The 23,158-nt window shown below is 45.3% G+C and overlaps 2 protein-coding genes across 3 annotated transcripts in view; one reads left to right on the plus strand and one right to left on the minus strand.

The window, feature by feature from the left end:
• LOC307014920 (NHS-like protein 1) overlaps nt 1-16,808 on the plus strand; it is a 100,872-nt gene extending 84,064 nt beyond the window's left edge. Inside the window, 6 exon segments of the mRNA XM_079643177.1 lie at nt 2,505-2,709; nt 4,794-4,925; nt 6,685-9,945; nt 10,782-10,914; nt 12,690-12,728; nt 13,620-16,808. Of these exon segments, the coding sequence (XP_079499303.1) occupies nt 2,505-2,709; nt 4,794-4,925; nt 6,685-9,945; nt 10,782-10,914; nt 12,690-12,728; nt 13,620-14,490 (4,641 nt within the window). The 3' untranslated portion in view covers nt 14,491-16,808.
• A 1,437-nt stretch (nt 16,809-18,245) lies between these two features.
• Nucleotides 18,246-22,584, minus strand: hebp2 (heme binding protein 2). Of its 2 annotated transcripts, none has more exons than XM_079645159.1 (5): nt 22,476-22,584; nt 22,118-22,221; nt 21,112-21,247; nt 20,266-20,446; nt 18,246-19,703 (listed from the first exon to the last, which is right to left on the minus strand). In XM_079645159.1, exons 2-5 carry the CDS (start codon nt 22,193-22,195, stop codon nt 19,520-19,522), a joined length of 579 nt encoding a protein of 192 aa, XP_079501285.1. In that variant the 5' UTR covers nt 22,196-22,221; nt 22,476-22,584; the 3' UTR covers nt 18,246-19,519. The 2 variants fall into 2 exon arrangements, with proteins under 2 accessions (XP_079501285.1, XP_079501284.1); XM_079645158.1 differs by having other exon boundaries at nt 22,118-22,258; nt 22,476-22,562.
• Between the last annotated feature and the right edge of the window lie 574 nt (nt 22,585-23,158).

The following is a 23,158-nucleotide window of genomic DNA, read 5'->3' on the forward strand; positions in this document are numbered from 1 at the left end:
ATTATGAAAAAGTATAGTTAAATTATAACTTTAACGTAATTGCCTCTCATTCTCTGGCCTGTCATCATTTTCAGGCAGAGCTGGATGTACTGTATAGACAGAATAAACTGTTGCTGGCTTCAGTCTTTCCTTTATAATGTGTAGAAAATAAGAAGAGTGATTGAAATAGGAAAATAACAAGGCAAATGGACAAAAGTGGATTTATTGGCTCTTTTTACTGGGCGGACCGTTAGTGGTGTACTGACATTCTCCTCATTTGTATTTCTCACACACAATTCGATATGAGTGGTCCTGAGAGGATCACAGGGGGTTTCACTGTTATGATCAGGGTCTCCTTTGTTCCCCAGAGCCCCTCGTTGTTAGCCGCTCTCTTCATGCTTGCCCCCTGACCTTCATAATATCCTGTCGTTTTTCTAAACTGTCCACTTCCATCTCTCGTTATCTGTCTTTCTACTTTCGGCTGTTTTTCCCTCTTCCATTCACTTCCTGTTGTCCTGAGGAAAGTGAGCATAACTTTGCCTGACAGCAGCTTCAGAGGAGAAACAGGACCGCAGGTTGAGCCACAAAGCAAAATAACAAGCTACCAAATTATTGCTGGGATCCTTTCTTTATACCCTCCCCCTTTTCTGCCTCCTCTTGTTATTTATTTATCCATCCATCCATGCATGGTTTGTATGAAAGCACAAATAGCCGACCTTTCTTTTTAATGCTTGGGACTGTCAGGATGAACTGTAATGGACATAGGGATTTATTTCTGGATGTATTTTTTTTACCAGTAACTTTCAGACTCTGATGAACAAAATCACACTGAAAGCTCAACCTGTTCCAGATACAGTCAGGAACATGTTAGGTAGTGAAGTCTAAATAAGTTTGCTTTGCTTTTTGTGTCTACCTACTGGCTTTTGAAATCTTAAGCTGTCTTTACTCATGATTCAAAACAATGATTTCAAAACCTCAAATGGACACTGACAGCAAACTGTAAAAAGCTAGTTTACTGTTGACTAACTGCTCAATTTCAAGCGTGAATGGCGCAGTAAACTGCAGTTGTCTGTTTGCTTCTCTGCAGTAAATTCTGCTTCAGACGGAGGACTGTTAGTGTGTGAGACGCAGTTTAATGCATGAGTGATTCTCTCTCTTTTCCGCACGGTTGCTCTGCTTTTATCTTGCCATCTTTAAACGCTCTGTCGGGTTAACTCTGAAAGATGTGTCTGTGTGTGAAAGTGTGTTAATGTGTGTGTGTTTCCATGTGGGTTTGATTGTTTGTGAAACATGTGTACAGCATACAACACAAGCATCTAAAGTCCCTTACACACCAAGCCGATTTCAGCCGTCGATAAATGTCGGGCCGTCGATGAGCGTCGTGTCGCCCTACTCAGATTGGTGTGTCTTTTCGGCCGTGCCGACACCTTCCGCCGCCGATTCAACATGTTGAATCGGGAGGCTGTCAGCTAAAGGCCATCGGCCAAAGAAATCACTCTGATTGGCTGTTCAGCTTAGCGAATCAGTGCATGAGAAGCGAAACGGAAGTGAGGGACCCAAACAAACTATTAAGAAGGCAAATCTGAGATTTTATTTAACTCCAGCTCTCGACACAGGTTCGGGAAAGTGTTGAAGTGTGTTCATACTAGGGCTGCACGATATATCGTGTCGTGGCGATAATCGCGGTATGCGCATGCGCGATACTCGCATCGCGTGGACGTGCGATTTTTTCTTTTTGGACTTGCGATATTAAGTAGGTAAATTAACTCAAACACGTCATGTTACAATTATTTTGCTGCTGGAAAACTTGCGCGGCTCTCATGTCAGGGGTACTTGAGTGTGTGACATGCAGGCTCTGCATGCACAGCAAGCCACCAATCACAATCAAATCGCCAAAGCAAACGGACCCTGTGATTAGAGGTAAAAACACTGAATAAAGTAGTTTCATGTGTTTCTCCAGGGCAGTTTGGCGCTGCTAATCGAGCTAGCTCAGCTTGTTGCTCTGATAACTTAAGATCCAGACGTCCGTGACTAAAATCCTTCATCCGGTTAAATATAGTTAAAAAAATACCAATCGCATTAAAGTTCAAGAAAGCATGGTTTGCGGGAAAAAAAACGCTATTTTCTTAAATTCCTGAATTTTTTCATATCGCGATATATATCGCAGGGGGGGGAGGAAATCGCAATGTCAGTTTTTGATCCAATATCGTGCAGCGCTAGTTCATACGTGTCAATATAGTCTGTACAGTCTGCCACATACCGCTCTACTCCATTCTATAATATTGTATTCCCACTCTAATTGTGTTCGGTTTTAATTTAATATCACAAAATATTTGTTTTCTAATGTCTTTCATCTCTTTTCCTGTGCATCTCCTGTCACTTTCATTACCGTATTTCCTTTTTTCAATACTCTTCTGTATATTTCCTCTCTTCCTGTTTCTATCTCTCTTTTCAATCCCTTTCTCTTTCTCCTTGCTCCTCTTCAAGTTATACATCTTGTTAACCCATTCTTTTTCTGTCTTTAGTCCACAGCATCATCAGCGGAGGACGACAAATCTCAGCTGTCCATGAGGCCCCAGACCCCCCAGGAAGGCGTTGAGGGAGAGGAGGGGTACAAGGTTGACGGAAAGATTGTATGGAACAAGGGCGCACCCCTCCCCACCCCGGAGCAGAAGATGAGGCTGGCAGCTCAGGCCGTAGCCACAGACATCGTTGCTATCAACGTCACAGGTATGACCTCTTCGCAAACCTCTGTCACATAACCATTCTTTTCCCATCTCTCAATCAGTAGCGAGTAGCGACCAGCTACCAGTGTTTGTAGTGGAAAACAAATCTCCTGATCCTCTAGTTTCATACAAAAAAGCACTTAGAAAGATTTAACTACTAGATCTGGTCTCAATCATCCCCTGGTGTCTAGTTCAGTAACATTAACCCCACTCCTCCCATCATACATTGTGTTTTGTTTGTTATCAAGGAACTTTCTGACTTTTTAAAACGTTTTAAATCACTGAGACTTTGATGAAAAGATCAACATTATTTTACAGTCTTTTATTTGTTTTAAATGAGATTACAAGGTCAAAGCCTAAAATACAGCTGCAACCTAAATACAGCAGCTAAGGTAGATGGGAAATGTCAGTAGTTTTTATGTCAGAGTATTGGACAAATGAATACAAATGATGACCTGGTGGTGGCGCTATACTATGAACCAGCTATCATGTTTATTGAAATACAGTTTTTAATAATTTCAAAACTGCCATATTAATATATGAAATCTTCAGATTCTACTGGTCTTCTCATCTAAATCTCAGGAAGGAAACAAAATGGAATGAGCCAAACAGGCAAAATGTCAGACTGTTCCTTTAATTAACCCTCTGTGGATGAGTGGATTATAGACTGATCAATTACTGTATCCATGCATCCACACAGGAAAAACCTGTATGTGTCAGTCTGTCTGCCTCTCCTCCTGCACCCCCGTGTATATTCTCTCCTTCCATCATGCTCCATGCAGACTGACCTTCACCTTCCTTTATGCGCGTGTGAGCGAGTGTCTGTGTGCAAAAATGGTTTGACAGCTCCTCCAAGGGTCAAGGCTTTTCACTGACTTGATGTTAGATCACAGGGCGTTTGACAGATGAACACAGCGAAACGTGGCGATGCAATACCCCTGTTTGCATGTCACCATTTTCTGCGCTATCGACCACACACACAAAGAAATAACATCTCATTCGGCCAGTTCTGGTCATTAAGAATACACTGTAGCATGTCTGATGCTTCACGAAGACATTTTTTTGTATGACATATAAACAGATGAGCATCACCTCAAACGCAGTTCAGTATCAACCTCTACATTTAAAGTGTTGTCAAAGGGAATACAGCTGCAATCCTGTCGTCCTTCAGACACTAATGACTGCTTAATGTGGTCCCACTCCACATAAAGCACTCATCTCCTGTCACTTTACATTACTCAGAAAGAGAGAGGAAACACACACACATACTGACACACAGAGAGAGATCAGGGATTTTTCTGCCCCTCATATCAATTTCTATTTCCCTAACGCCTGCTGGCTGTCACCAGCTAGCCAAATAGCAGAAGGGAGAGCAGAAGGAAGAATGTTACTCTTCCTTCAGGGAGGATGGGTTGAAAGTGAGGAGGATGAATGTGTGTGCGTGCATGCTCCTACTCATATCTGTTCTGTGCATGTGTATTTTTGTGATAAAAGCATGTATTTTACATCTCACATTTCTCACATATATGTTAACACCTCAGTTGGGAATCATCAGAAACCTTCAGATTAAACGTGTACTTTTTATTTTTGAAGCCAGTGTTTCCATTAATGGCCATTATATTTGGCTGGTGGAAGAAGAGTTAAGGGGTCAGCTCACCCTAATAATAGTCAAACAATTTAACTTTCTTTTCTTTTTTAACTTTATAATACAATACAGAATTTTTAATGTGGTATTTGCCCAGAATTGGTTAGCCTATTAGAATGGAATTTGATTTGTGGCGCATGCGTTGATTTACCAGCCTTTCAAAATCCTGTATTGATTGGGCAATAGTTGAAACTACATATTAATCCTTACAAAACTCAAACTTGGGCAAAGAAAGACAAAACGATATGCCTAGCTAGATACCACTGAAGGGAACTGTTTTATTACATTTGGTTAAACTGACAATTAAGTTCTCTACCTGCTGCATGTTAAAACTGAAAAACACAAAAAGCGTTCTGCATGTTGTTGAGTTTGTTCCTTTCAACTAACCGACTGCTCTTTGCCTGTGTGTCCGCCTGCGTTGTTCTCGCCCTCCCGGCTACCAGGGGCCGTGTTTGACCGGCAGGCCACCGTCCGGCGCTCCCTCATTAACTCGGACACCGTGTCCCGCCGGCCCAAGAAGGTCAAACGCAGAAAGACTATATCAGGGCTGCCTGACAACTTCAACCATGAGCTAGGTATGGATCACTGTGGGGATATATGTTGCCCTGTACTGTCCACAGACCTGTACCAACACTCTGGACCAGCATCCCTCCTTCTTTCACTACTTACTATAACCTTACTCACTATGCATTTTTGCCTAATCCATTAACTTGAAACATTAAGTGGAGAATGAACTCACCCCAACAGTATTTTCTGAGAAGGGGAGGGAGAAAATGTCACATGCAAGTCCAAAGTGTTGGATCGGGGCCCTGCAGATGTTCAGCTGTTTCAGTTCTTCATACAGAGTGTCCTCATTTGCTCTCCTCCACCCTTTTGAACTGTACGCACAACCAGGGACCCATTATGACATTCTTTTTCACTTGTATTATTTCCCCCCTTTTTTGTCCTTAAATTTGCATTTATTTGATCTCATTTTAGCCGTTTTTCTCATGTCAGATAATAAAGGTTAAGCGCAGTACCATTGTTATATACATATTGTTCTATAATCGTTCAGCTTAACTATCGGCTGTGCTGCTTCTGTGAATTGGGTCTTTAAATTGTGTCTCTGTGCCTTAATCCTAGGGCTATATATTGATAATCTAGCATGTGTCCCATGTGTTTTTATACTTACCAACATGTACTGATTATGAGACCCTGATCAAGGAAAACCATCCCCCCCAACCCTCATCATTTTACAAAATATATAACCCTCAAGCGCTCCAAACAGATGAGGGTTAAATAACAAATATGAAGCTCCAGTAGACTCCTTTCCTTAGTCACACAGCTGAGAGGGGTGTTAAGCGTGCGCTAAGCTTACTAAGCTGACACTGCTGTGCTGGCTGATGTTTATTTACACATCTCTGATCTGTAGGACAGCAGACATATTTAAGGAGAATGTCATTTCTCTTTGCGATAACCAAGGCTGATATTAAAGGAGCTTTAGAGTCTGGTTAGTGACCAGCTGACGAAAGCCTCTGAATGTCATGATTACTGGGCCGGGGTAATTGTCCCAATGCTTCATCCCTCCCTCTCCTTGTACAAGAGCTGCCTGCAAAAGTAGACCTGCAGCTTAATCTATCGCAGCAGCAGCAGCAGCAGCCAAGCTGTCACTCCAGCTTTTAGCAAAGGAGGAAGAGAGTGTATGTGTGGTTCAGAGAGAGAGAGAGAGAGAGAAAAGAGGACGCAAGAGTGTGTGTATGTTTTGGAATACGAGCATCAACAGAAGAGGCAACACAGATGGGAGACACAATAGACATCATCTCCCGTTTTACAACTCGTTCTTCAAATTGTTTGTTTACAAGCCGGTATGTTCGGTGTGTGTGTCTTTGTGATATCTGCATTTCTGTGTGTCTCAATGTCTATCTGCAAACGCTGTATGCTCTGTCCTGTGTCAGTGCATGACCATGTCAACACTGTGTATGTCCGTGTCCATGTATGCATTAGTTGGCTGCCTCGCAACTAAACAGCTGCCTGTCCTGGACCGCAGGGTATAATTCTCTTTTCTGTCGGACTGAGCCAGACTAGGAGAGGAAGCTTAGTGAGGAGTCTTTCTGTCTCCCCTCATATCCTTTCCTCCTTAACGAAGAAGACCAGGAGTTATTAACGCGTGTGACGGTTACAGAAAATCAAATTAATTAGCCTCCATGTGACCACAGTTTAGCTGTCCAGGCAGAAGAGCAGAAGCATTGTGGCTGAAGTTTTAAGAAGGGAGATATGCTTAGTGGTGCTCGAAGAGAAAAGAAGGTATTCTGATCAATAATAACATGTTTTATTTCCCCCCCCCTTTGACAACAGCAAAAGGAGATCTCCGACCGCATTCCATGTTCATCCCGGGACAGTACTCCACCTTGGGCAGAGTTGGAAGCGTCAACTCGATGCTCCGACATTCGGTCACCAGAGACTCCGGCTGCCAGACAGAAGACGTGAAGGTTGTGCCCCCGTCCATGAGGAGGATCCGGGCTCAGCGAGGACAGGGGATCGCGGCTCAAATGGCCGGCATTTCTACTTCCTCCTCAACAGGAAGTATATCCATCTCGAGCAGTGACAGCTCGGGGATCATGATGCTGCCGCAGTACAACAGAGATCTTTCCCGTTTTCACAGTCTGCCTCGACCGGGGGCCAGAGTGTCTCTCAGTGCTGACCCCATCTATAGCAGCACCCCCATCAAGTCAGAGGAGCAAACTACGCCTCAGAGGCAGATTGGGAGGCTGCAGGTTGACGACACGGTGGTGCACATGAGAAATGCCCCAAGGACAGGCACCCTTCCCCGGCCCAAGTCTCAGGAGCCGAGGGGGGTGAAAGCCAATGATTGGGGGGGCGGCCCGGCATGTGTGGTCTCCCCACATGCTGCCTATTCCACCTCCCTCCTCCCCAACGCCACCCTGTCCAGCTCCTCTGAGGTCATTATGCTCAACACCTCTGGTCCCTCCCCTTCCTCATCTTACCCCACAGCTCGTCCGCTCAGTCTGGCTTCCTCCACCAACACCGACCCCATGAGCCCCAGCCCAACCTCTTTTACCCACAGTTCCACCTGCCCAGCCTTGGCCACCTCGACCCCCACTCACCCACTAAGGGATGGCGGTCTGGTGGTCACAGCAACGGCCAGCGAGTTGGGGCACTCTGACAGCAGTATACACAGCCGCAGCACCTTGGCGCCCACGCCGCCCTCCGGACTGCCAGAGGAACAGTGGATCTACGACACGCCAGAAAACATGGTGCTTCCACACCGCACCTTGACCTCCAGCTGCTCCACTCCCATAAACCAGCTGTACGGCAGCCTGGACCACTCCTCCAGGACTACTACTGACTCCAGCTCCCTCTATTCCCAAGACAATGACGGATACTACACCTCCATGCACATGGACTCAGGCCTGCGCTCTCGCAGCCATGGCAGTGGGCACGGAGCGGCGCCTGCACGGGCCACCAGGCACAGCATGTACGAGTGCCGGGAGATGGCCAATCAGGAAGACACTGGAAGCTTGTACAGTGATCGCTCGCTGTCACGGAGCATCTCACTCCGCAAGTCCAAGAAGCCTCCGCTGCCTCCAGCTCGCACAGACTCTCTCCGACGTAAGACCTCTGTGAAAAAGCCCCTTGGAGGCGTAAGCGCCATCAGCGGTGCTAAGGAGCCAAACGGAGCCATGCTCAATGAGACTCTAATTGCCAGCTTGCAGCAGAGCCTGCAGATGGGGCTGAGAGGAGGGAAGGGGATAGGGGCTTCGCCTTCCTCGCCCTCTCACAGCCCATGCAGCGACTACGATGACCCTTGGGTGCTGCGGCCACGCAGTCAGAGTAGCACCAGTGCATGTAGCTCTGCAGCGTCGCTTGTAGCTAATGCCAACTGTGGCGGCGTGTCTAGCGTGTATTCGCTCTGCCATGTGACGCCTGCTCAAAGCGACACCAGCAGCTTGCGCTCAGACTATGCTGATTCCTGGGGCTACTACATGGACTACCCGCGTAACCAAGGAGACCAGAGGGCACACTCCCCTCAGGCTCATGGCACAAACAACATGTTGGCCGAGGCTCACCCCGGAGAGTTACACAATGGAGGTGAGATCCTGAACGGCAGCCAGGCGCCTGGAGCTCCAGGGCAGGAGGGAGGCGTGGCAGCGAAGCCCAAGATGTCCACCTCCTCCCCGGACCGGGTGCACAGACTGACCTCGCCGTCCAGCGGCTACTCCAGCCAGTCCAACACCCCCACAGCTGGGACCCCCGTCCCCTCGTTCATCAGGTCCATGTCTCCCTCGGGGACCCGGCCCAGGCCCAGGGTGCCCGAGAGGAAGTCCTCTCTCCTCTCCTCTGTGTCCATGTCCTCCTCTTCCACCTCCCTCTCCTCCAACACCTCCGACTCAATCAAAAGCTTCGGACCTCCTCCCCCACCACCTCCACCCTTGTCACTCCTCTCCTCCTCAGCTCCCACCACCCCTCTGAGCCCACCTCTATCCTTTCCTCCCCCTCTACCGCCAAGCTCCATCGCAGGCCCCCCTCCTCCTCCAGCTCCCCCGCTACCAACCACTCCCCAGGGTCAAACACAGAGCCCACCCCCTGCTTCCTCCACCTCCCCTGATTTCCCTCCTCCTCCATCCCCTGATACACTATTCCCCTCCAGTTCATCTTTCAATGGGAGCTTCAGTCCTCCCCCTCCACCTCCCCCGCCTATCCCCTCTATGGGGCCCCCTCCACCTCCTCCATTGCCTGCTTTTGTCCCACCTTTCTCCTCCCCAGCCTTTCCTAAAGCAGCTCTCTCCACCAGCCCTACGAAGTCACCTAATCCCCTGATCACCCCGTTTGCGCTGCAGAGCGTTCAGCTCCGCTCTGTCAGGCGGCCAGAGAAGGAGATGAACGGCACGTCAGGCCACACCAAAGCTCCGGGAACAGCGCTGGACCTCCTTCAGGGTCTCAAGCCCCTACAGAAGTCTCCCTCCCTGGAGCATCCCACTATGCTGTCAAACGGCTCCCTAGAAGAAGAAGAAGATTCTCGTAACTCCTCACCATCCCCTGTCTCAAAGCTCTTAGAAGACTTCCCTTTTGACTTCAGTATCACAGAAGACACGACAGATAGTGCTGTCCTAAATGGACAATCTGAGGATCAGAGTTACTTTGTCTTACACAGAAGAGAAAAAGCAGAAGAGCAGAATGTATTGCCAAGCCCCCCACAGAGCTCTGACAGCTCCCCTGTCAAACAGAAGCCCCCAGTCGTCTCCAAGAAACCCAAAATGTCTTTACTCCACCAATTTAGCCCCCAACCAATCATTGAACAGATTCCATCTCAGCATGAGGGCACAAGCAGCCCGTTACAGACAGAAGACCAAGTGGATGCGCTGCAAAGAGAAATGAAGGAAGATAACAAAAGTGAGCAACAGGAAGAAGAGGAAACTTCAGAGACCTCCGAGGTTCAAGCCAAGAGCCGTGACACACCTGCTGCTGCCAGCCAATTAAGTCCTGACCATGCGGTGTATACCAATGGAGAGGCTAACGATGAGGAAGAGGAAGAGGAGGAGGGAGATGGAACAAGTAGCACGACTGGGTCAGTCAGCTCCAAGGAGGACGACACAGGTGAGTTTTACAGAAACCATTTTACTCTCTAATGTTTTTTTATTAAAAAGAAAACAACTCATTTTAAATTCAGGCCGCTGTGAGACGAGTGTTGCCCCCGGAAGCAAAGCGTCCAAACTTCAAACCTCAAGCTTTTCAAAACTGTGAAAATTGCTCAGGAGCCGCAGCTTATCTCTGGGACAGCCTCCTCTCTGACTCTCCCTGCTACATTTCATATGCAGAGATCTCTTGTGGTTACTGTCCCTTCCTTTTCCCTGCATTGCCCCCCCCCCCCAACAAACACACACACACCCCCCCCATCCTCCACTGTCTACTCCACTTCCCTCCACCGTTAATCCTTCTTTCCAAATATCAATTTGTTTGCCTTTTCCTCGCCTTTACTCTTAATCTCAGATTCTCCTACTCTCTTTCTGTCCTGCTCACTATCCATCCCCTCTTCTTTCTGAGGTAAAGGAGGGGAGAGGGAGGGGGGGGGGGGGGGGCAAGTGTCCAGAAGAGGATGCTTTTCATGGTGGTAGGCAGAGGGGGAGGAGCTCCAATCGTAACAGAGGGGAGGGGAACGGATCTAGCGAGGGGGGGGGAGCGTAAAGTGAGACTGCCTGCAGCGGCTCAGGCAGTCGGAGTGCAGACGGGGGAGGAGGAGGAGGAGGAGGAGGAGGAGGAGGAGGAGGTGAGAGGAAGAGGGAGTGAATCTGGAGACAGAAAGAGAATGTAAGAAGACAGTCCAGCAGCTCTCCTCCAAGCCTCTCACAGACAGCCGGGTTAATGCGGTGTTGAGGGAAGTGTGTGAGTTCACTCTCTTGTTAGTGTGTGTAACTTGGATGTTTCTCTCTCAGGTGAGGTGTTCTTCTCCAGCACGGCTGAATCGTCTCCGGTCCCGTCAGCCAACGGGGCCTCTGAGGAGAAAATGGTGACCCCGACTCCCACCCGGCCCCGGACCACAGAGGACCTTTTTGCCGCCATTCACAGGTACAGTACAACGGTGCTTCTTATTTTGTGTCTCTTCTTTACACACTCCAACTTCTTCCCTCTGGACCGGCTTCAACTCCTGATGTATAATAGATTCCACTGAGCTAGTTGTTTCCTCCCTCTAGTATGTTGTCATTGTGTTTCCTTCCCCCTCTTTCTCATAAACCACAGTATATCACCATGGCTCCTTCTCCCCCTTCGACCCATGATATGTCTTCTTCCATCCCCCTCCCCCTCCCCCTCCCCCTCCTCCTCCTCTGCCCTCCACCTCTCAGTCATAACTTTACTCAGCGCTGTCCCGTCTGGAAGCATCCATATCTGTCAAACAGCCGCTCTCTGGGGTCTTCAAGCCCTGAGTGGCTTTTCCTGTTTCTGGTCATGGAGACGATGCGAGAAGCCACACAAGTCGGTGCCCGTCATATTTTGATCACGTCTGCGTTGCTCCTTCTCAGCACGAGAGAAAAGGCGGGTGCTTTATCCATTATTTATCTACTTGACACCCTCGGGTCCTAATCTAGGTTAGAGGCCACCGGAGAGATTTGTCTTTCTCCCTCTCTCTTTTCTTTCCTTCTTCTACACGCTGCTCACTGACATATATTGCATACGTGCTTCAAAGGGAGCTCACGCATACATTTCTCATGCAGCCCACCCGTTTGTGTTTCACGCTCACGTGCAGCGGCAGTCGGGGTTCTCTTGAGCATCACAGGATTTCATTTCAGAGGATTTCATTTCACAGGATTTCATTTCACAGGGTTTTATTTCAGCGACAGATTGCCGATGTATTTATGGTGCACGCATCACGTGTACAAGTGCGATTTGTTGTGCACTTGAATTGGATGGCAGTATTGTGTAAGCATGTGTGGGTAAACCTAACAGTGGGACTTTGTTTGTTTAGCACTTATGTTACTGCCTCTCTAGTGTGGAGCATCATTTGACAGTTTGTTTATATGCAGGGTAGTGAAGACTGGAGAAGAATGAAATGTAAACTTAGCTATTTACATTATATCTTTCATTCAATTATAATCCATTTGTGACATTTCAATTTAGTCAGAATGATCAATTTGATATACTTTATGTTTTATAACATTTATCTCAGTAGATGTTTCTTTTTCACATTTCCTCTCCCCCTCTTACCTGTCCAATACTTTCTTTCCCCTTCTCATTTCACCTCCATGTTGCCCCCCTCGCTCTGGGAAAACCCAGAATGATGAAAACCCTGAATGAAATGCCGTTACAGCTGCAGCCATAAAATACAACCTGTCTGGGGGGAAATCCTCCAAAGCAAATGTAATACAGCCGGGAGAAGGAAATCGATGGAGCTCTCGGAGACGGGTCTTAAATTGCAGCCTTGTTTACTTCTCTATAACGGGGATTGGTATAACCTCCTCTCCTGTGTGGCCTTATATTTGTCTTCACCAACCATGAGTTCAGTATGGAGCTGAGGTGTGACTGAGTTCAGGTGTGTTGGCGTGTGTGTGTGTGAGACGGTCTTATGTAAGGCTGATGGGCTAATGTGAGCTCACAGGGGACGGCGCTAGACGGAGGTTGAATTTAGGGCGCAGACACTTACAGTGTTTCTAAACCATTCTCGTTTGACCTTCAAGAGTATATTCTCTACACGTTTGTTGTCCTTCTTCATGGAATCATTTCTTTCTGAGGATTAAAGGTTTGTTTCTCCCACTGCTCCTTTGACTTTTAGCATCAAATGGCTCTCACAGAATCTGTATTCATGCATTTATCTCTGTCTCCCCTCTCCTCTCTCCCTCCCTGTGCAGAGGGGGCATGCAGAGGGTGGGTTCCTCCTTTCTAGAGAGGTGCGAAGTGGCAAGTAGCCCCTTCCCTATAATTAGCAAACCACCGCAGTGGCACTACCTCTGGATTAGCAACAGAGACCCCACAGTGCAGCCCACTGGACCTCAGATTATTAACGCTGTTTCCCTGCTAGCCCTAACCCCCCCCCCCCCCCCCTGTATTCTGCCAGTTGCTGCTTTATGGCAATGCTTTTGCGCAGGAGTTCCAGCCGGTGTAGGCTGAGTGAGTGGTGCAGTCGACCACTCTGATACCCCCTGTTAAGAGGAGGCGGGATTGTCACTGTGATTAAAACTGCTTTTGGCACCTTTCCCAGTTTGTGTTTTTGATTCATTTCAATGCGCTGAGCTTTTCTGCAGAGCTGCAGCGTCTGCAGCTTTTCTTCTAAAATCTCTTTAACCAAATGTATAACTATTTTTCTTATGACCTCCTTTTCTTTTTTGGAGCATCCACACCACTCAATGTTTATTCTTTTACCTCTTTAAGATGTGTGCTGTGACGCATAATTGCTGGGGGCAGTGCTGACTTATGGCAAATATGGGACAAAGATTGCGCCACGTAGGCCAAGTCTTTTAAGTTAAATCTTTTTTTTTTTTTGGAACATCTACACAGAAACAATGACCAAACTGGGCTAAGCAGGCTGCTTCCTGCTCACTTGTTATATGAAATCCCATACGCTGCAGCCTCATTTGAATGTGAATCATTGGGTCTGATGATTGCTTCCTGACAAACTGCCCCTAACTCTTGCATTTCTTCTTGCTCTTTCATCAGTTCAACAATTAGTTTGCCCTTGAATGATTTAACTATATCAATTCAATAACCATCCTTGCAGTCACTCGCTCACTAAGCCACATTTGTAAAAACGTGTCAATAATTAGATTTTCATCTTATCCTAGGTCGAAGCGGAAAGTCCTGGGACGCAAGGAGACGGAGGAGGACAAGTCCCGGGCTGGGAGCCAACCCCAGTCTCCACCGGCCACCCCAACTGGGGGCTCCCCGGTGATGGGGTCCCCGGGCATGGCGTCCCCGGGCATGGCGTCCCCGGGCATGGTGTCTCCGGGCATGCCGTCCCCGGGCATGCCGTCCCCGGGCATGGCGTCCCCGGGCATGGCGTCCCCGGTCATGGCGTCTCCGGGCATGCCGTCCCCGGGCATGGCGTCCCCGGTCATGGCGTCCCCGGCCATGATGTCCCCGGGCTCAACGTCCTCCTTGCCCCGCCAGACAGGCTCCATCCAGCGCAACCTCCGCAAGTCCTCCACCAGCAGCGACACCTTCAAGGCCCTCCTCCTGAAGAAGGGCAGCCGCTCAGAGACCAGCTTCAGGATGTCGGCCACCGAGATGCTTCGCTCCACCGGCCCTCGCACCCAGCGAATATACTCCGAGTCAGCGTTGGACTCTCCTGCTGCTTCTCCCTCCTCACTGGGGTCCCCAAACAGCCCCTGCAGCTCCCCAGGCCGCGGGAAGAGGGCAACAGATGAGTGGAGCCGCTACGACGCGTTCTCCCTGCCCTCGCCGACGGCATCGACCTATTCAATGAGCGGGTTCAAGTACGGGCGGTCCCGCACGCCGCCTTCTGCCGCCAGCAGCAAGTACAACGCCCGCAACCGAATGCTCAGCAGCCCAATGACAGTCATCTGTGAGCGGGAGGGGGAGCTGGCTGAGAGCGAGTACGGAGAGCCTGCAAAAAGTCTGTCCGGACCCTCGGCGCAGACCCTGGCTGTACTCAATAACTCCAATGGCACTTTATCTGGAGAGAGCAGAAGTTAACGAGCAAGGAGCGCCCCTTAGATACAGGGAGCTAAACTCTATCATCATAACCAGGTAGCAGGCAGGAAGAGGAGCCAATAGTTGGCCCTCTGGACAGAACTTCCTGTGCCACTCCCCCTCAAAGCCCGAAGGGGTGGGTGTCAGGTGCTGATGTGAGGTCAGAGGTCACCCCGTCATGGACCGAGCTGAACTTTATCTGAAGTGGACTGGTTGTGCTGCAGCTTTTCATGGATTCTCACTCTGTCCTTCGTTTCACATTTGTGTTGAAAGAAAAGTGTTTCTTCTACACCTGGTGTTTTAAGTATGTTTTCCATTTGTTTTGCTGTTTTCTTTTACTGTATCATGTCCCTAACACGCAGGACCTCTTACGTTTCTTTGAAGAACAAGGTTGGGGTGGTAAACTAAGATGAAGTGAAGGAATTGAAAAGTAACTTTGCTGCTGTGGTGCTACGTAGCTTGGCAATTGGAAAGAGTGGGATGTAGACGCTCGACTTGTGAACCTCCTCAGCTTCTGCTTCTCTTCTGTTGGCTCTGGAAAGTGTTTGAATGCACCCCCTTGTGCAAGTGTTGGCTTCAAACAGCCCATAACATTGTGGAAAGAACGAGAGGAAGTGGTACGACAGAGAGCACCACGATACCTCTTAAAGGGGACCTATCATGCAAAATGCACTTTTGTACGTCTTTTATACATGAATGTGTGTCACAAAACCCAACCCTCTCTTTTCCTCCAAACCCAAATCTCTAAAAACGTGGCTGCAACGGATCTGATACAGACTGATCCAGATTTGAAAATAGTCTGACGTCAGTGACGAGGAGCTCGACCTATATGGCCAACTCTCCACCAATCAGGGGAATGAGAGGTTGCCGTGGCATGGTAACAGCATGGTAACATGAGCTCGTAACTCGCCCCCCTCCTTTGCAGGGGGGCGAGCTCGTAACTCGCCCCCCTCCTTTGCAGGGGGGCGTGGTCAGCTGCAGCTCATTCAAAGACAGGGTGGAGGAGAGCGAAATGAGACATGGCTAAAATGCATGATCCGTTTGGTATTTTGACAAATAAAACGTATAAATATACCTTTTATAGGTATGGCCCTACAATATATTGTTCAAATATAGCATGATAGGTCCCCTTTAAGCTGTGGTTATGGCCAGGTTTTGCTTCTTGTTCTTAGGTCGGAGCTGTAGTTTGCAGAGCTGGTGTGTTCAGTGGTCCGTAGAAAGTGCAGAGGGCTCAAAGCTTCACCTAGTGATGGCCAGGAAGTCAAAAACTGTGAAGTTTAAAAGACACCAAAACAGAAAATGTGTTCTAAAAACGCTCATAACATTTTAGTTCATAGATTTTGCATTGTTCATCGGTCCTTTTCTTTGTTTGTGACTTTAAAAACATGTTTTAAAGATTGTTTTAATAACAAAGTGATGTCATGACTTGTGTTTGGGAGTTCAGTATGAATCTATACATAATGAGGGGATGATGTTAAAAGAGAAGCTTATGTTACTGTCCGGGTCTTTTAGTGTTCAGGTTTGTTACCAAAGAGCTGAAAAATAATCTGGAAGTGAACACAATCTGAGTTTGGCTTCTCTAACACCACGCGTTGCGGTCGAGTCGTCGCTACGACCTCCTAGAAGCTTTTTAGGGCTTGAATGATTTCTAGAATGATGTTAACATTTCTGCTCAGTTTATCTTTTTGCAGTTTTATATGATTCTGTATGTAAATACATAGAGGACTTTTAAGTAACATTTTGACTTGTTTTCAAAGACTGTAAATTTTTTAGAGCCCAGCGTTTGCTGAAAGGGAGTGGTTTCCTATTTGTAGATTATTTATTTTGACATAGCAGGGCTGCAAAGGTGTTGCGATCTTAGTTCACCAGGGAGGTGATGGGGGGGCCACATTTACTGCGCTGATCCCTCCTGGCTGTTTCCTTCTTTTAAAAGTGCTTCATATAACAACAAATGCAATCATGTCAATATTTGTGCTAAATCCTTCAACTGCCCTTAATCCTTAGCCATGCAAAGCCAGCACTGGTGCTCTCAGCTGAGTAAATGTGGTCTCTATGGAGTCATAAAGTGAGGAGACAGGTGTGGGACTTCCTAACCTCCTAACAGCCATAACACCCCGTGGGTAATCACCTGTGACCAAAGTGTGTCTCTGAGACCTCGCTCGGCCATGATTGAGCACTTGGGGCTCCGAGCTTTGTCTCAGGACAGGAAAGCGTCTCAATCGAAGGCGGCTTGTGAAAAGACACGACAGAAAAAGTACTTGGGGAGGAGCTGCTGAAGCTCATGTGTATGTCTGTGTAATAAAAACAAAGTGATATTTAAAGAGATGGTTTCTGTTGTTTTTTTTCTATAAGTGTGTGTGAGCCATCTGCCAAAACGCAAATCAGTCTCATTAGTGCCATTGCCATGACACCCACACTCGTCCGTCAAGCCCCAGGGGGCCCACTCCCCCGACCCAAAGGTTATCAGTTATGTCTCCTTCTGGACATCCTATTAGGACACACTCATTCACAGGCTCGACCCATAATAGACCTATCCAGTGACTGCAGAGTGACTGCCCATGACTCACACCCAGACCAGTAATATGTGGATCCTTTCACAGAAACGATGACCGCCCCTCAGTATTTATAATGAAGTCCCTCCACCTCCAATTCAGCAGTGTCATCTGCTCTCTGATGCTGTGTCCATCTTGTCGTCAGACCGAAATCAATACAAATTCCTCCCTGCTCAAATATATATAAGGGTCCCCCCATTATGAAAAATTTCACTTTTTTGATGAGGGTCCCCTGTTGAGTCAGGAAATATTTGTTAAGATAAGGGTCCCCTAAGAACTTACGTTTAAGATAAGGGTCCCCCCTATTATATAAAACATTTATTTACATAAGGGCCCAAAATATATATGTATATAAACATTACATCTTTTAGATAAGGGGCCTACCTACAATAAAACATTTTGTTGTTATAATTCAAGTAACAATATACACACACATGCTAACAAACCAAAATGTCCATTTCAATCCCACCACTCTCCCAACCAACAACCTGTACACCAGTCCAGAAAGTACAGTTTTTGATAAGGGTCCCCCTTAAGTCCGGAACCCTCTTTTTAAATATAAGGGTCCCCCCTTAGATAAAACAATATTTTTGATAATGGTTCCCCCTTACTGTATATCCAGAACAAACTTTTAAGATAAGGGTTCCCCCCCTTTAACAATATCATAGAATATAAAAAAAAGCTTGATCACAAGGCTTGGAATAACATCAAAAATGATTTACCAGTCCTTTTTCCTCCAATATATCTCTGACAATTATTTTACATATATGCTGACTGAAGTCCTCCACCAGGCAGGAAAAAAAATACACATGTTTAAATGTTAGCACCATTATACATTTGCTATCTGTAGCATAGTTTCACCTCACTGAGCAGGGACGGTGAGATTGATCTGACCGGCGAATAACAGATATATAGTGTGTGTTCAGAAGATAAAAAAAGATGTCAGATCTGCTGAGTGTCTGAACATGATATTGGGAACATTTCTGCCACAAATAAAGAGAATGACTCAGCAGACCTGAACCAACAAGAGAGCCAGAGGTGAAGGTGAGAGAGGACGAAGCTTACAGTGTGGAGTATATCACCCTGCTAATGAAAGGTCTCACTGATCAGTGTGTGGAGGACGGCCTGCACTGTATCCCATGCAGATCAAATACACCACCACACTCCAGTGAAGATGGAGATACAAAATATCAGAAAAGTCAATCATTTAATGCAGAGGTATATTTATTAATAATGATATCATACATTTTTACATTCTTAAACATCATATCTCCCACGATTCATACTTCAGTGCAGTGCTTACGTCACCATTCCCTCATCAAGTACCATGCCGTTTCCTTTCTGCAGGATTCAAAACACAACTTCTAGTATATAATGGAGCTCTTCATAAAATGATTGAAGTAATGCACATTTGTTTTCTGGATTTTGCAGGCATGACTGGTCTAGATTCACTCATCACAACGAGCGTGATAAGGTGACAGCAAGGGAAGTCTGAGATCAGATTTACCAAGGCACCTTCACAGCAGGTACACTGACTGATAAAGGGAAAACCTGCTGTCAGAGTGAAAGGAGAGGCTCACAGCAACACAATACGAGCATTGGTACATTGAGATGGGTTCTGTAAAGATTCCTCTTGTCTACACTGGATGCCAAGAGATTTCTTTCTGGGGTGATTTCAATGCAAGTGATGGCAGATTTCTATTGTATGTTTTAAACAAATATCTCTCTTGGCATTTAACTAAGGGTGTAGCCTTTTCTGAGCTGCAGTAAGACAAAAAGAAACCCTTTAAATTGGAGGATAGGAGCCTAATTACACTATCTCTGGCTGTTAAAGCATCATATTGGTTATGGCTCAACTTCGATAGCATTTGTTCGCAGTCGTGCATCATTTAGCGTTCTCTTGGCAATTCGAACAGACAAGAGGAACCATTACACTGCAATTATTGCTTTCAAACATCATTTCAAACTTTATTTCATCAGTCTTTTCATATTACTATATAGGTAAACAAATTAAATTCCCACATAACAAATCAATTTGTAATAAAATAATGAAGAGGCACTTGTGGTTTTTGTCATGACAAGACGCACCAAATGAGGAATGTTTTCGGACTAGTTGGCGCCACCTACTGGTAATATTGAACTATTGCATGCAGTTTTTCCCCAGGGTTTTTTTTTTTTTTTTTTTTTTTTTTTTTTTTTAAATGCTATTGTAATCATTTGTTAGGACTCTTTGTCACGACCATCAGTAAGCCTCCCTCCTACTCAGTAACTTTTAGTCAAAGGAAATAAAGCACAATACACAATTAGACAAATTAATATAATAATATATACAAAAAGTATTTCGTCAGTATGACCTTCCATTTTGTTCCACATACAAATACACAATAGGTAAAAAAAATCCCGCATGTATTTTTTGTTCTTCCATGATATGGTTATTCAAAGCTTGTAGTGGTCAGAGCTTAGTGTAAACTTTAAACATATTATTCCTGCTCCTTCTTCAGGATCCACACCTCGTTCCTGCGGTTGGTGAGTTTGAAGGGACTGTCATACCCGGCTACGTAGAAGGGATGGTCGACGTATTGAACTGCGTCCCTCTTCAGGCTCTCAATAAGTTTCAGAAGCTCTTCACGCTTAATTTTCTCATTGGAGAAACCCCCATATGTCCTGAAACAATAACAAATTATATAAACTTAAAGGTCACCTATTATGCAAAATCGATATGTAAAGAGATTCTGAAAGTTTCAGGAAAAAAGATTCTCTCTCTTTTTGTCCCGATCCATTTATATAAAAACCTGTCTGAAAATGAGCTGATCAGATTTTGGCTTCACTTTATGATGTCATAACGATTTTTTGTCTTGTGTAACCATTAGCCAATCACCAACCACCTTATCACCTGGATCTCCTCCTAGAGCACCATTGCGTTCTTTTTAACCAAATATCTCTCAGAGGGGCGTGGGGAGGGGCTCCTTATTTTCATCTAAACTTTGTAACAGACAGAGAATCAGCACTTTTGAAACAGGGGTGAAACAGAGGGGATTATGGGATGCTGCAATGATCTGTTTGGTGTTTGGAGCCAAACACTTCAGAGACATGTTTTGTATATATCTGAGACCTATAATATATTGATGAAAAACAGTACAATAGGGGACCTTTAAGTCATGCACCTATGTTTCCCTGAAATGAGAAAAAACATGTATTATCAGTCAGTGCCTAAGCTGTACTCTACCTGACATAAGCTGTGAACTCTTTCCGGTGCTCCACAAACAAGTCGGGGTCGCTCGGCTGCGGGGGGGCGTCCTGATGCTCCTCTGGGATGTAGAAGGACACGGTGAACCGAGACTCACAAGCGGGGCCGGCTCCAGGGTCCACACGGCACGACACAGGAGCCGTCATCTCCACTTTCACCTCTGACAAACAAGGCACAATCACAACACGTTTTAGAGAAAGGGAATAAAAGACAAGCAGAACTCACATCTGCCTGCGAAAAAGATATAAAAGTATGTGAGAAATGTTCCGATTTGGTTGATGATTGGTTTGAAATGTATTCTATTCAGCGAAATGTGTAAACTATGTGTAAGTTGCCAGCTGGAGGATCTTCACTACATAAAGACACCTGAACAGATGGTGGAAACATAACACAATGTGTGGCAGATGTAGATTAAACAGCAGGTTTACACATCAGCCTACACTGCAGTACTCAGTTCACACAATGCGTATTCTCATAAATAATGCTGCTGTAAACTGCTGAGTCAGAAAAGTCAGGAGGTGCGGTTTGAAACTGCAGAGCAAGCACTAAAGTTAACTTTTTCCTCAGCTGTCTTATCTCCATGCCAACGTCCTCCATAACTTCCTTCTGCCACTTTAAACATTATTTACCTGACTGATTGTGTTTTATCAAGTTGTTTTTTTTAGGTTTAAGGATCTAACACACATTTCTTTAACAATAGCAAAGAAAAACCACTTCCACACTCCCTGAATAAGTACAAACAGAATAAATAAAGATGTATACAGCCTTAGATCAGGCTGTACATGCTTTATTTATTATACAACATTAGGACTGGATGAAACTCACTGTTTTGATTGTTGCCTTGAATGTATTTGAAGAGCTTGCGGAAGCCTGCACCGAGGGCCGGGTCCCATTCCATACCACTCAGGGTGGTGCTCACCCAGTTTGTGGCAAGGTATGTGCGGATCTCATAGTCTTGTCCCTGCAAAAACACTCGTTATAAATTCATCTGTTGATTCATTTTTTCGATTACCAATAGATCAATAAAATACCAGAACCCAGTGTACAATGATCCGTTTACAACATACTCTGAACTGATCAGCAGCCTTGCCTGTATTTCCATAGGGATTTTTTATCCATGTAACAAACTGAATGTGTATGTGTTACTTTAAACTATGAGCCCACATATTTTAATATAAAAGTTTTCATATGTCACCTATTTTAGAAACATGATATACAAATAAAGTTTCAAAAGTTGATCGCTCATCAAAACTATGACTGTTCTCCCCCTCCAGCATTACAGAACCTGACTGAATAGAGATTTAGATCTGCAAATGTCATATTTGTTTCACACTCTATCCAAAAGTGACTTAATATAAATGAAATGCAATAAATAAAAGCAGCAAGTTCTCACAGTGGAGAATCTGGAACCAGCAAATAGTTTACACTAAAATTGAGTTTCAAAACCAACTGATTTTCTGTTGATCACTTTGAAAATCATTCACGACAAAACGACATACTCAAATATTTCATTTATTATAAAATATTTAACCTGTATTTGTAGTAGTTCATATATATTTATCATCAACGTGTATTTTGTAATCCACACTAGCCTTGTCATTATTATTGCACTGTTTTCAATATAAATTAGTCTACTTTTTACACATTACATCTGCATAACCTGCTATCCGAAACATAGAGATTGTGCATACGCTGAAGGTTTGTCACTTTAAACTGTATTTTTCGACATTTCAGCACTACCTTTACTCACATATTCAAAGAGAACAATCCACATCAGGCAAACATTTGACTGTCATTTGATTTGACACAATGACAACTGAAAAACATTTACCTCTTTCTTCTCTCCTTCTGTGTATTTAGGGTTCTGCAGTCCGGTTGAGAACAGAGCCTGTCCCACAGCTTTCAACATGGCTGGATTGAAGGTTGTCCAAACTACTAAGATTAAAATATCGGTGAACTCGTTTTACAATACCTGCAAATTAATTGTTCATGGAAAGGCATTACAAAACCCCACAGTAACACCTGTTACATCAGGTCACGAGACGAGAACACACCTTAGCTTATAAAACTCTGCAAATACATTCACTCAATAGTTCCGATACTTGGATGCAATTATTGACAGTACAAGATATTCTCACCTCTTCAGATGTTAAATTACTGAATAAATACAAATATAAATACATAAATACCTGTAACGTCAAACGTACTCCCACTATTTGCAAGGGTGTGAATCCAGCGCGTTTGTTTTCAGAGCATTGCTTCCTGTTAAATAAAGCTGCAATCTGATTGGCTGAGCGAGTGGAACTTCAAAATAAGAGTCCCTATCTTTTGTGTCAACAACATCGTGTAAATAAAGAAAAGTTAAACTGAAGTCACCATTTACACTTGTTTGGGTGTTTTTGAATCATGCAACAACGCGGTGCAGGAATTGATAAAAAAGTAAACGTTAAAAAAGAAAATAATTCTAAAAAAAAAGAACTACTGTCAGGTGTCTATCAAAGGGAGGGGATACATTTGGCCGGCTGAAAATGCAGTTTTTTTAAATTAATTTGTGTACCCCTAGAACTTTTGCGAGGAAAAAAGAAAACTCCATATCCATCAAGATGTTTGGGCATGTCCTCTGGTAGGTACAACATAAAACACTTTAAAGTAGGGAAACGCATCATGAAGGGGTTACTGTGTACATCATTAGACGACATGGCCTGCGCTTAGACAATTATTGCACATTTGTTTACTTTAAAAACTGAAGTAAACTACAAACTGAGTTCAACATTATTATGTAATGTCGTGGACCTTTGTCAAAATGTAGTCATAATCTTTTTGTGCTCACTGATTGTATTGCTGTGTCTCTGTGTTAAATATAATGAAGTTG

This window comes from Notothenia rossii (genome assembly GCF_949606895.1).
Source record: "Notothenia rossii genome assembly, chromosome: 8".
Classification (NCBI taxonomy): domain Eukaryota; kingdom Metazoa; phylum Chordata; class Actinopteri; order Perciformes; family Nototheniidae; genus Notothenia; species Notothenia rossii.

Bases quoted from the DNA above. Each gene is read 5' to 3' on its own strand.
- hebp2 (XM_079645159.1), bottom strand. From the start codon at position 22,195: ATGTTGAAAGCTGTGGGACAGGCTCTGTTCTCAACCGGACTGCAGAAC. The intron at 21,248-22,117 runs GTAAATGTTTTT...GTGTTTTTGCAG, and splicing joins CAGAAGGAGAGAAGAAAGAG to GGACAAGACTATGAGATCCG. The intron at 20,447-21,111 runs GTGAGTTTCATC...CTTGTTTGTCAG, and splicing joins TCAAGGCAACAATCAAAACA to AGGTGAAAGTGGAGATGACG.